This window comes from Phlebotomus papatasi, chromosome 1 (assembly GCF_024763615.1).
Source record: "Phlebotomus papatasi isolate M1 chromosome 1, Ppap_2.1, whole genome shotgun sequence".
Classification (NCBI taxonomy): Eukaryota; Metazoa; Arthropoda; class Insecta; order Diptera; family Psychodidae; genus Phlebotomus; species Phlebotomus papatasi.
Window position 1 is genome coordinate 101,035,938 of NC_077222.1, and position 13,046 is coordinate 101,048,983.

General features: G+C 33.8%; 1 protein-coding gene across 1 annotated transcript; it reads right to left on the reverse strand.

Moving 5' to 3' along the window:
- Positions 1–38: 38 nt before the first annotated feature.
- LOC129810122 (leucine-rich repeat-containing protein 40) lies at positions 39–8,708 on the reverse strand. The gene is made up of 5 exons (XM_055860412.1): positions 8,393–8,708; positions 7,894–8,093; positions 7,501–7,828; positions 2,958–3,987; positions 39–2,897 (listed from the first exon to the last, which is right to left on the reverse strand). The coding sequence occupies exons 1-5, from the start codon at positions 8,568–8,570 to the stop codon at positions 2,792–2,794; spliced, it is 1,842 nt and encodes a 613-aa protein (XP_055716387.1). The 5' UTR covers positions 8,571–8,708; the 3' UTR covers positions 39–2,791.
- Between the last annotated feature and the right edge of the window lie 4,338 nt (positions 8,709–13,046).

Genomic DNA, 13,046 nt, shown 5'->3' on the forward strand with positions numbered 1-13,046 from the left:
AACGGACGGCTCCACGTTGGATTTATTAATAAAACACATTTATAATTATTCATTTTATTGCCCATTTATTACAAAAGAAGTGTTACAATGGTTAATAAACAAAAAACAAAAATTAATTAAATTAAAAAATATCAGAGTGATGTGAAATTGGGGTTAAATAGTGGAAATCACAGGGTTTTTCTTGTAAGAAATCTCCTCTCTTCGACAAATCCATCGAGTTTTGGGTTTAAAGTAGACTAGACTTGATATTTGCCGTGAAAATATATTATTTTTGAGTAAAACACTAAAAAACAAGAATTATTCAGGTAAACAAAACAACTAATGAATAAAAAACTTTGGCGAAGAGCTTCTTTAAACTTCAAAATTTGTGGTATTTCTTATGATAAAGTTTTCCAACTAAAGCTAAACTATCTTAATTTGCAAAAGAAACTTAAGACAATGATCTCTATTCCCTAAACAAAGATAAAAAATATACGAACAAGGTGGATTTTTTATTCAAAAAAAAAAGCTTAAAAAGCTGGACTGGGCCACAATTGCAAAAGCTGAGATCCCGAGAACCGAAATCCCTAAAGTTAATATCCCGAAAGGCCCATAATCCCAAAAACCAAATTTCGGAAAGAGTAACAATCCCGAAAGCTAAAATCACGAAAGGGCTCCAATTCCGAAAGTGAAAATCCTGAAAGGACCACATTCCCAAAAGGGCTACAATCCTAAAATCCAAAATTCGAAAAGAGCTACAATTTCCAAAAACAAAATCCAGAAAGTCTCAAAGAGCTACAGTCCTGAAAGAAAAATTTCGAAAAAAGCTACAATCTTTAAAACCAAAATCTACAATTGGCTAAAATTCAGAAAACCAAAATCACGAAAGGGCCACATTCCCGAAAGTCGAAATCCCGACAGGGCTACAATCCTGAAAACCAAAATCCGGAAAAAGCGAAAAACACGAAAACCAAAATCTCGAAAAAAACTACAATCCTGAATGAGTAAAAATCCCGAAAGCTAAAATCACGAATGGGCTACAATTCCGAAAGTGACAATCCTGAAAGCATCACATTTCCGAAAGGGCTACAATCCTAAAAGCCAAAATTCGAAAAGAGCTACAATCTCCAAAACCAAAATCCCGAATTGGCTACAATATCGAAAGAGTCATAATTCCGAATGAGTTACAATCCCGAAAGTCAGAATCCCGAAACGGTCAGAATTCCGAAAGTGAAAATCCCGACAGGGTCAGAATCCCGAAAGTCAAAATTTTAATAGGGCTACAACCCCGGAAACCAAAATCCCGAAAGGTTCACAATCCCGAAAGTTAAAATCTCGACAGGGCTACAATCACGGAAATCAAAATCCCGAAAGGGCCACAATCCCGAAAGTCAAAATTCTGAAAGAACCACATTCCCAAAAGAGTTACAATCTTTAAAACAAAAATCCAGAATTGGCCACAATCCCGAAAACCAAAATCACGAAAAAGCCACAATCCCGAAAGTCAAAATCTCGACAGGGCTACAACCCTGAAAACCAAAATCCGGAAGAAATACAATTTCGAAAACAAAAATCTCGAAAGAGCCACAATCTTGAATGACTTACAATCCCGAAATCCAAAATCCCGAAAGGTTCACAATCCTGTCAGTCAAAATCCCGAAAGAACCACATTCCCGAAAGTGCTACAATCCTGGAAGCCAAAATTCCGAAAGAGCTACAATCTTGAAAAAATACAATCTCGAAAGCCAAAATCACGAAAAGGGCATAATCCCGAAAATCAAAATCACGAAAGGGCCACAATCCTGAAAACCAAAAACCTGAATGTGTAATATGTAATGTGTAATATGTGAATGTGGAATATTTTCCAAAATACTGAAAGTATTCCTTTCCTTCGACCAAGTAGGGATCAATAGTGAGAGGTAATTTACCAATTTGAGTCGTGACCAATTTGGGATTTTGGCTTTGGGGAGTTTAACCGGGATCGGGACCCGTAAATTGGATAGATCTTTTATTTATGAAACCTTATAATAAAGTCCATATTTGCCCCAAAAAATAAGACGATCCATAAAACCGATTATAAAAAAAATCGAAAAGTGCATTTTCCTACCAGCTGGATTAAAATTGTTTTCGGAAAAATTGATATCATAGCATTTTTTTGTAACAATTGGCTTCTTATAAATAATATTGTTGAAATTAACGAAAACATTCTAGGAACTAGGATATTTTACAATTTTTCAGGTTTTTCAAGACGATTTGGTCAAAAAGGAACCTGAATTGAATGAAGTCCAGAATGTTTAAAAAATCGTATTGAAACTAAAAGAAAATGAAACCTATTTTCAAAATTGTTTTAAAGTGAAGATTGGGCATTTGAAGAGATTTATGAACAGAAACGCTTTACTTTCTCTTTGAAATCCTAATGACAGCTGTCAAATACTCGAATTTTATATAAGTTTTTGTCTTCAAATTTTACCCTCAATCTTTATCAACGGAAATTATTATTAATTATATTATTATTATCTTTATTTATCTTTATCAACGGAATAGAGACTATTGTCTTTGTAATTGCAAAAAAGTTAAAGTGAACTTAAACTAGATCATTTGCGTCACTATTACATTTTTTTCTAAAGCTTTAATATAAACGTATACGAATTTTGAAAAATAATTTCATAAATTTCAACAAAAATAAATAAAAACAAAATAGAATTAAGATTTTCCAAATCTGATAGATATCCTCTGAAAATAAACTTTGAAAACATCAACGAAACCTGAAAAAAAAGATAAATATTTAAAAATTAATCACAAAAAGGATTCATCACTCAGATATCCTATCCCTTAGGTAGGATAGAATTGAGTATGTTCCTTTCATTAGGATTTGGTGTCTTGGATGGCGAAATTTGTTTCCAGTAACTTGCAAATTTCTGGAAAAAATAAAACAGAGTTAAGGGTTATTTGATTAAAATCGGTTTCAAGGATCATACTTGATTTGCTTCATATTTCCAAGGATGGGAGGTAGGATTTCAATGCTGTTGTTGGATAGATCAAGCGTTGCGAGTTTCTTGAGAGCTCCCAGTCCTTCTTTCGTAGCATCAATGGCTTCAATCTGATTACCACTGGCTTGAAGAATCTCAAGATTGGTCAGTTCGTAGAGACAATTTGGTAGGGATGTTAGTCTATTGCTAGCAATGTTGATCTCTCGAAGAGTGATTAGTAATCCCAAGGATTCTGGCAAATCTTCAATAAGGTTGTTGGACACATTCAAGTAATGGATGTGACTGAATTGTGATAGAAAATCTGGTAGGTCTTTAAGCAGGTTTACGGATAGATCTAGTTCGGTTACTATTGAACTCGTAGATTTGAGAGCCTCAGGGATTGATGAGAGTTTGTTTCTGCTCAAGTTAATGCAAGATACGTTAGCAGTGACTGCGTCTTCGAAAACCGATTGCGGAATATCAACCAATTCCTTAAGGCTTAGGTTTAGTGTCCTATGTCGTTCCATTTCGTATTTATCTGGGAAATTATCACAGATTTCTGCAAGTTTAACCGTTGATTGTTCAGATATTCGTTCACTTCTGAGCGATTTTAGTATTCTTGCAGTTCCACATTGAACGATGTCCCTTCTTATTGTTTTCAAAGGATTGCCTTCAACTTGCAAACTGGCTAGATGCGATAGCATTGACAGGGATGATGGTAATTGTTCTAGTAAATTGTTTGAAACGTCTAGAGAGGATAGGCTTCGTAGTAAGACAATCTCATTGGATATTTCAGTTAATTTGTTATCCTTCAGATTGAGCACTTTCAATTGAGGCAAAGACTGGCAAAATTCATCATTTATTGTGGTTATTGAATTACTTCCCAGATGAATTTCCTTTAAAGCATTACAGCCTACAAGGCTAGGTATTTCGGTGATGTGGTTATTTTGTGAGTAAAGAAATTCCAACTTCCTCAATTCTCCCATGAATTCGGGTAAGTTCTTCAACTCGTTATTCATGATATTTAGTTTGATGAGTGCTATGGATAAATTTTTAGACTATCAACATAAGGGTTACATAATTTAGTGAGGTCATTTACATCATCGGATTAGATTGATAAAAATTTCCCAAAAAAATTAAGCGTACGAAAACGAATTCGGTGTAGTAGGGTCAAATTTAGAATTGAGGAAACGAAGAAATCCGGATAAACCAATTTAAAGTTAAGACAATTGGTAAGAAGCTCTATAAAGACTCGAAAAGGGTCCTTATTGGATAGGTGCATAGAGTATAGTCTATGCGTGAAACGTTATAATATTGTAGATGCAGGATATTCACTTCCGCTGATCCAAAAATCCAGAAAAGCCTCAATTAAAAAGTGGCGTGCCTGGATTGATCGCTAATGGACCAAGCAAATTCTTTGAATGCGAGACTAATTCGAAATGAACCAATAAATTAACGAACAAACCTTTTGGTATGAAAATGATTTTAAAAAACCAACGGTAGAGTAGTGCCTGGGCTTCAAGTTTAATTGTTGGTGTTTTCCGACGAGTAAGTATGATCAATTCCGATAAGCTTCAGCGGATGGGGCAGTTAAGAAAAAATCGGTTTTTTCCTAAGCTTTCGGCTCGGGCTTGTAAAGCTTGGAGTCCGAGCCGAAAGCTTTGGGAAAAACAGATTTTGCCTTGACTGTCCCATTCCGCGATGCCTGCCGGAATTGATAATATTCAAATTTAAGATTTCTGCAAAATACACAGCCATATTCACCTACAACCTTTGTACGCGGGTCTTCTTTTTCGTTGTGACGAAACATTACACTGTTTTAACCTAGAACTGGACCATGTTTCAAGCATTGTCATAGGTAATTTGCAATTAAAATTTCGTTGTATTTAGGTACAACTGATCGGGGTCGGACATGTCGAACATAGAAAAAATGCTCCACGGTTTGTTGGTGTCCCACTTTTGTAAACTAACCTTTTACCATTCCACCTCTGTTCTTAGTCAGTTCAGTAACCCATGTATGCCAACTTAATTCATAGTCCCCTATCAAGCCATCGCTCAGTTCAACATAATTTTCAGGAAAAGATTTTGAGCTGAAAGCGCTAATCTGTCAGCCTCGGGGCCTCTATCACTAGGCCGCTAGCTTCTCAGGAAGCACTTCCACGCCTTTAACGTCTCCCAGGATGGCTGCTTTAAAAATAAATAGTGCTTTTGATTGTTTTGGGCCTTGGATAAGTCTTTTTTAAGAAAGATCTCTCATCTAATTGCCGGTAAAGATATGCCTGCCAGAGCATAAACCTTCTTAAAAGAGGAATGCTTAAGGCTTCCTGTTTACAACACGTGGGGTAGCATGGGTAGCATACTTGCCGATAGAAAAACTTAATTCTAGAACGGATGTTCTAAGCACACTAGGCAGAACACCCCTCGAATTATTTGTGAGTTTTTTCGGAAGGTTCGGGTAGAAATAAGAGTGGGTTTTGAAGGTGAGTTTTCGGTGTACGAAGGATATCTGGTTCTAGCTTTTAAGACCGGTTAAGACAAACATGTTTCACGAAGGTGGAGCCAAAACTTGAGACCTACCTTGTTGAATATTCAAAATTCTACTAGAACAATCAACTAAAACTTAAATTCCTCTGTAATAGAGGTAAGTTGTTACCATATGAGTTACAAGTGGGTCCAAATTCTCTTAAATGTAATCTGGGAAGGATATTTTTTGAAGATCGATTTTCTATCTAAATACCTGTATCGATTCAATCTGCAGTAATGTTATGGGGGACCTTAATGGATCAGTGCATAGAGTTTTGGAGTATTGGGAGATAGGAAAACTTCCTTCCTCCACCCAGAATTAAACTGGAGACCTCTCGTTAACTAGACGAGACTCTACTCCTTAAAAATTGGATGATTTGAGTGTCACTTGCTTTTATTGACGATTCTCTATTTTCAAATACAATTAACTTGAATTAAAGTTCCTAAAATTCTTATATATTCCCATGGGTCACACGACAAGTCAATCGAACCGCCCAGTGCTTGGAAAAAAGTCTTCGACTGATAAACAATTGCCGTGTTCTGTATTTGAACCTTGTTTTGGAAAGGGATTGTTTGGATAATTCGGTTAATATTAATATTATTAATATTAATATTAAGAACAAGGTCAAAACACGAAGCAATTTACTGTGAAAACTTGTCAATACTTTGTGAGTTCAGATCTAATGTGCTGTTCACACATACGACTTAACTGTCTCTCGGCTTAAGTCGTGAGTGTGTCCAGCACATAGGTTCAGCCATATGGGTTAATGGGTCCTGGTCAAATTCTCGAAAGTCAAAATCCGGAATGGGTCGGTTTTGGCTCTCTGAATTTTTGGCTTTTCGGGATTTTATCTGGCATCGGCCTTAACATCTCTAATTTGTCATTATGTGACGTAAGGGAGAGGTCCGCTCATGCTAAACAAGCTAAGACCGCTTTTGACAACACTTAATGCTTAAAAGGCACTCCGGTAGACTAACTTTATCTTTAGCAAGGATTGCTTTATAACGGGTAGGAGTCAAAAATTCAAAGTATGATTGATGCTGCGTAAGAACTTTACCCATTCTGTCAAACCACTTTGAAAGGATATCATAATCAGTAGTCTCACAAAGAAATCTCAAGAAAGACACACAAAGAGAGAAAAATTGCTAAAAAATCTTAAAATAAGTAGAAAATTAAGTGCAGTGCCCCAAATCTCATGTCCTGTGAACAAAAAGATCCTTTGACAAAGCAAGAAAAGACTAAAAATTTGACCACTACTGAGAAAGGCTTGGAGTCCGAGCCGAAAGCTTTGGGAAGAATTTGAAATTTTCTTTGCTTCTGTTTACCCGATGCTCACCGGTTTCCATACCTATTGTATTAATCGTCGGAAATTACCAAAAAAGATATCACTACCGTAGATGCGGGTTTCTTTGCACACAGGGGATACCTTTGTACCCCTGCTTTTCGTAAGCTTTTCTTTAATCGGAGAACTTAAGGATGACTTTCATCGATCCGATCTCTTACATCTGACTAGTAAAGACTACCCTTAAGTGCTAGTATTAATGCAGAACTTAGGGAAAGCAGGGGTGCAAAGTTACCCCGGAATACAGTTAGGCGCATCTGTGTTACCAAAAATTTTTTTTGCTAAGTTAAGAAGAAGTTCCGTAAACACTGACGTACCAGAACTTAATATAAAACGATAGAAACCAGTGTGGTCAACAGATAGGCTTAACCAAAATGGCTTAACATATCCTGGTCAAAATCACAAAATTCAAAATCCCGAAAGCCAAAATCCCGAAAGCCAAAATCCAGAACGCCAAAATGCCGCGTGGCTCGGGTTTGGCTTTCGGGATTTTGGATTTTTGGCTTTTCGGTATTTTAGCCCATTCGGGATTTTGGGTTTTCGGGATTTTGTTCGGGATTAACATCTCTAATTTCTTATCAGTCAAAATTTTTATTTAAAATTAAGTTTGGATATTGGGACAATTCAATCTCAATCTAATTCGGTTGTGCAAATGACCTCAATTAGCCTTAGTTCAAAATGCTTACATCTGATATTCACTATATCACTGGGTAGCTCCTCGAGGTTGTTGAAGGAAAGATTAAGCGATGTTAGACGAACTAAGAATCCAATACCATTTGGAATGGACTTTAAGTTATTGTGAGAAAGATCTAAATTTTCAAGCATTACAAGATCCACAAAATCAGGATGAAGATCCTCGAAGTTATTATGCGATAGATCTAGGACACGGAGGTCTTGCATCTTGAAAAATTCTACAGGTAGACTGTCCAATTTGTTAGAATTCAGATAGAGATGGGTTAATTTTCTAAGATACCCAATTTGAGAAGGTAGCTGAGTCAGGGCATTGTTACTAAGCTAGAGTAGAATATTTACAGGTTATTAATTATTTGACTAAAAAGGAAAAATTATAAAATTATTACATTTAGTACAGAGAGATCTTCTAGATTTTGGATATTTGTACTTATTGTTACGAGAGAATTTGAACTTAGATTTAGCTCAACTAGATTTTGTCTGTTCCACCATTCATCTTCGCTGGACTTTCTTTTGTCCATGCAGTACCTTGTTTCTTCGTCATCTTCGAAGTTAATCGATCCAGGAATGTTCCACACGTTATCTGGAACTGGATTGAAGATTAGATTAGATTTTATTATCCTAAAAATTTTTTCTTCATTTTATTTGTGTACAGAATTTGAAGAAACAATACAAAATTTATTTATTTAATTTATTTATCTATTGTAAAATTGCAAATTGATGCAATCATGACATCTTCCATTTCTCTTTTCTTCGCACCATAGCGCTAATTGTATTACAAAATAACAAATGTACTCCATAACAAAATGTTGACGCAAAACCATAAATTATTCATAGGATTTTCTATGCGATCAATGAAAAAAATTGGGAAGAATATTTTCAACTTACCATGAGCTAGTCCTTTTCCTGACAAATTGAGGACACCTGTTTTCCACGTTTGTTTTATTAATGCTTTACTGAGAACCCCATCATCTTCACTTTTGGTCTTTGAGTGGAAAACAGGACGAATTTGTCTCAATCTCAGGGATTTTTTCTCCTTTTGAACACTTTCTGACTTCTTTTCCATTTAATTGTGGCGGGATAAATTCTCAGAAGCACTTTCTACAAATTGTTTTTTTTTCACTTTTAAAAATAAATACGCATTTATATTTTTGTTTTGAAAAGGTGTACTCGCGAAGTGTATGGATGAACAAAGAAGAGATAAATGTCAGAGGCAGAGGAGAATTGGAGAAAAATGAACGAAAATGTAAGAGGGTTTGTTAAGTGGTATCGATTTATGGCAGAGTTGGTTTTGAAGAGTAACGAATAGCATGCGTTTCGTACATTTTGTGATTGTTCCCTGGAGTTTAGTAGTTTTGGATTCAAAAATAAGAACAAAAAACCAGGCAGTTTTCAGGAAAAATAATTTAAAAATGTTAATTTTAAACTTTTTCATCTGATTGTGGTTTACACCATTCGATTTTAATGTTTGCAAAGAAAAGGTAAAAAATAATGGAAAGGAACATAAAACAGATTTTATTTCGATTTCTTTTATCGTGGATATTATTTAAATTCATTTTTTCTTATATTTATAAAATTGAAGAAATTGTCAAAGGATAAAAAGGGACTAATCAATTAAAGGCTAAAGAAACTCAAACACTTCATTATTCCATCTCTATCACCTCGACCTCGATAGAGGACCTCGATAGAGTCAACTAATTATTTCCACGCTTATTGACTCTATTAGAGTAGAAAAAAATTAATGAAAATGTGAAATTTTGATAGAAAGGGGTCTTAAAAATCTTAAAAATTTTAAGACAAGAGAACTTCAATCGGTCAAAACGCTTAAAATCACAAAAAGAAAATTATTTTGTTAGAAAATGATTACACCGTTAATATACGAATTTTATCATAATATTACCATATGTACTTATATAAATGTTTTTCTTGTGTTAAAAACGTTACATTGATACAGCAAAACACTGATTTTAATTTCGAAAAAATCATGATAATATCATATACTATTAGTTTAATAATAAAGAAAAATCGAAGTCAATTTAGGTCCAAGTTGACTCTATCGGGAGTTGGCTCTATCGAGGTCCCACTGTATTTAGTTGCAATACAAGGGACTTGCTAATGAAAGTGACCATTTTATTACATAGAATATTTATTTGATTTAAAAAATATGGCATTGGTCATATACTAGTTATATGCTAACTGTATAAAAGTCGTATACTAGTCTCATATTAGTAATATACCGGTAAAACTGATATCTCAAACATTTTTGGTGTGTTTGTTACATAATCACAACTATTTATTACACGATTTCGTTGTTTTATTTGAATAATTTTTAAGATAATTTTAGTATTAAATATGGATTTCTTTAGCAAATTTACGACAAATTCGAGATAAACTACAAGAAAATTTCGTATAATTACTTAGATTAGACTATCTAAATATCTAAAACAATTATCAATGTCCTTAATCCTTTAAGGATCACTGGGATATCGGTGTCAAGAAAATCATTTTTTTCTCACCATTTAGAAAGGACAAAATAACTTTCTAGAGAATCAGAGAAATAGTAACGCGGTTATCCACTGGTCTTTAGCAGCTGAATGTTGAATCGAAGTATAAAGATAATTCGAGGATGATCCACCGTTTTCTAATGTTTGAACGAGAAATAGAATAAATTTAAACAGTGGATTAACGTTTAAGCCAAAAATTAGACCCCCGATTTCGGAGGTATAATTTTTGGCTTAAAGATGGAATAAACCTGTCCACATCTATTCGTAAATTCTTCTCGAAAATACTGTTAAATGATACCAAATAGATCTAATCTGCACTTTAGTGGATTTAATGAAAAGAAATAAGGCTTTCACTCTATTTACAGCTTCTTAAAAAGCCAATTTTGCCTGAAATAAAAAGAAACATCCACCATATGCAACTTCAATGAGTCGCCACTGAAGTAGGAGTCGCGGGAATCGCGCTTTTTTTGCACCCAAAAAACATGCACATTCTTTCACATCCACAATACTCATTCCTATTTTATTTTAGAGAATTTTTAGCAAGTCTGGTGGTTCAAGATTACCAAATAACGAGAAACAGCCGTGGAATCTTGCTAAATCGAACGAAAACATTGACGAATTGACATTTTCTGGCATGCCAGAAAAGCAAAAATATGGGGTTGCCGTATGACAAAAACAGCTTACGCCAAAGCACTATTCCACGTTTCTGCATACGAAAAAATATTTAAACCTAGCTTAATTTTAACTCTAGATTAACGCTAATCTGAGGTTCAACTGAAGTTATTCTTCGTTTCAACATTCAGCTGTAGAAGATTAAACATTATGTCCTCTTTTGATAGCAAATTGTAAAGATGAACCCAAAACAAATAATATCCCTAGAATTGCAACGTTAAATATATTGTACTGCTATATACAAAATTTCTAGATTTTCTAGGGTAACAAAGCGTCTCAGGCTTTGCGAAGTGTTCGAACTCGTGCCTTGGTGCTAGACTTAAAAAGTATTTTTCGTCGATTACCAGGTTTTAACCAATTTGAACTGATATATAAATCACTTCAAAGATCCCTAAAATAGTTTTAAGAAGAATAGAATTAATTTTTGGACAAACATTACTTATCGGTTCATTACAGGTTCATAACTGATTTGATCCGATTTATAAATCACTTAAAACATTGTCGAAAATACCTTAGAAGTTATATAATTGCATTTCGGATAAAAATTAGTCACATTCCACTAGTTCATATCACAATAAATATTGGCGATTGGTATAGAGTTAGACTTGTCAGGAATTCCAATACCTTTCCAACGAGCCCAATCATAATAGCATTAAAAATATTTGACCTTGGAAAACCATGACAGAACCATGAAAAAATTGAGGGATTATGCTGCACTCTTTATGGAGTTCGAGCAAAAAAAAAAACAAGAAGTTTGTGAAGAATTTGAGCTTAATTTATTCTATTTGATTTTCATCTTCTTCGTCCTTACTTACTGAATAATCTTATTTTTTTTAGTAACTATATAAAATTGGTTAACACCTTAAAGTCGAGAATTCGGGGTCAAAAAGTATATTTTCCTAACTTTTTATTTTAGGAAAACATTACTTGAAAGAGCTTTTGGATTTTTTTACTATCGTATTTAGGATCGTATTTAGTATTTAGGATCGTACTGAAGGATTAAATAGTTATTTTGTAATTTTTATAAAATAGTGATTCCCTTTTCACCTAAACTGAACTAGACGGAATCTGTTATCATTTTCTTAAAACTTTCAATTTAATCTCCAAGCCTCCCTTAGTAGCTTTCTAGCTTTAACGTAAAGTCTGATCTATGTCTTTTTTTATTTTATTATATGAGGCGCTCGGAGCAAAAAACTCTAAGTTGTAATGCATTTCCCTATTAAAATAGCGTTTTTTTGCTCTGATCTCCTCATATATCCCTTATAGTGGAAGGAGTAGGCTATCAAAAACTACTCTCTTTATCTCTAAAATGTCATACATTAGGAAAATAAAATTTATTCCAAAAGAAAAGCTGTTTTTTTTCGGGTAAAATCATTGAAAATAAAGGATTTTTAAAAGTAAATGTTTTTTGTTTTGCGAATATATTTATTATTTTTACCAATGACAAAAAAATCCTAGAAATAATTTCTTGATCAGAGATTTGTTTTCCCAAACGTGTGACGTTTTTGGAACAGAAGGTAATATAATTTTTCCGAATATTCAGAGGGAAATATAACTTTAGAATGGTTAAAGGAAAAGTTTTTGTTTGGGCTAGTAATGACTTAATGACACAATTGTTCTTAAAGGGATATTTAGAAGATCTTATTTTTGGTATTAAATTTAAAAATAAAAGAAAGAATAATTTTTTTTTAAATTAAAATTAAATACTTTTTAGAAATGGAGTAGGAGAGATCGAGGCTAAATTAGTCAATCAATGATATTTTTTTCACTCCGTGTAATTTATTAAAAGGTCCTTGATTTTTCTGATTTGTTAGAGTTTAATAGAATTTAGAAATTAGGCATTCAAGATTGTAGGTAATTAAAAAATGCGATAAGACTGATATTTAAGACTTTATATGATTGGTATTTTATAGTAGGGGAAGGTGCGGTAGTTTTACGTATGCTATATTTTGAAAATACATATTTTTCGGGTAATCTGATAATTGCACTATAATTTTTAGGTAACCAATGCTTAAGAGAAAATTCCGAAAGCCAGAATTTCGAACGCTAAAATCCTGAAAGCCAAAATTCCAAAAAGCTGAAAAGCCAAAATTTCAAATTCTTAAAAGTATCATAGCTACTCCCACGATTACATCCGCTTTTGTTGTAGGCAAAGAAAAATGTTCCGTGTTTTGGGAAATTTATTCTACACATTAATCTTCCGTATATAATTTCGTCCGTTTCAGGATTTTGACTATTCGAGATTTAGGCTGTCGGGATTTTGAATCATTCGGGATTACGGCCAATTCGAGATTTTGATCCATTCGGAATTTACAGTAGAGTCTCGCTATAGTCCATATTTGGTTTCAAATTTGATACTTGGGTCG

Coding starts and splice junctions, on each gene's coding strand:
- LOC129810122 (XM_055860412.1), bottom strand. CDS start 8,570: ATGGAAAAGAAGTCAGAAAGTGTTCAAAAGGAGAAAAAATCCCTGAGA. Junction 8,094..8,392: donor AGGAAAAGGACTAGCTCATG/GTAAGTTGAAAA, acceptor TCTTCAATCCAG/TTCCAGATAACGTGTGGAAC. Junction 7,829..7,893: donor AAGATCTCTCTGTACTAAAT/GTAATAATTTTA, acceptor ATTCTACTCTAG/CTTAGTAACAATGCCCTGAC.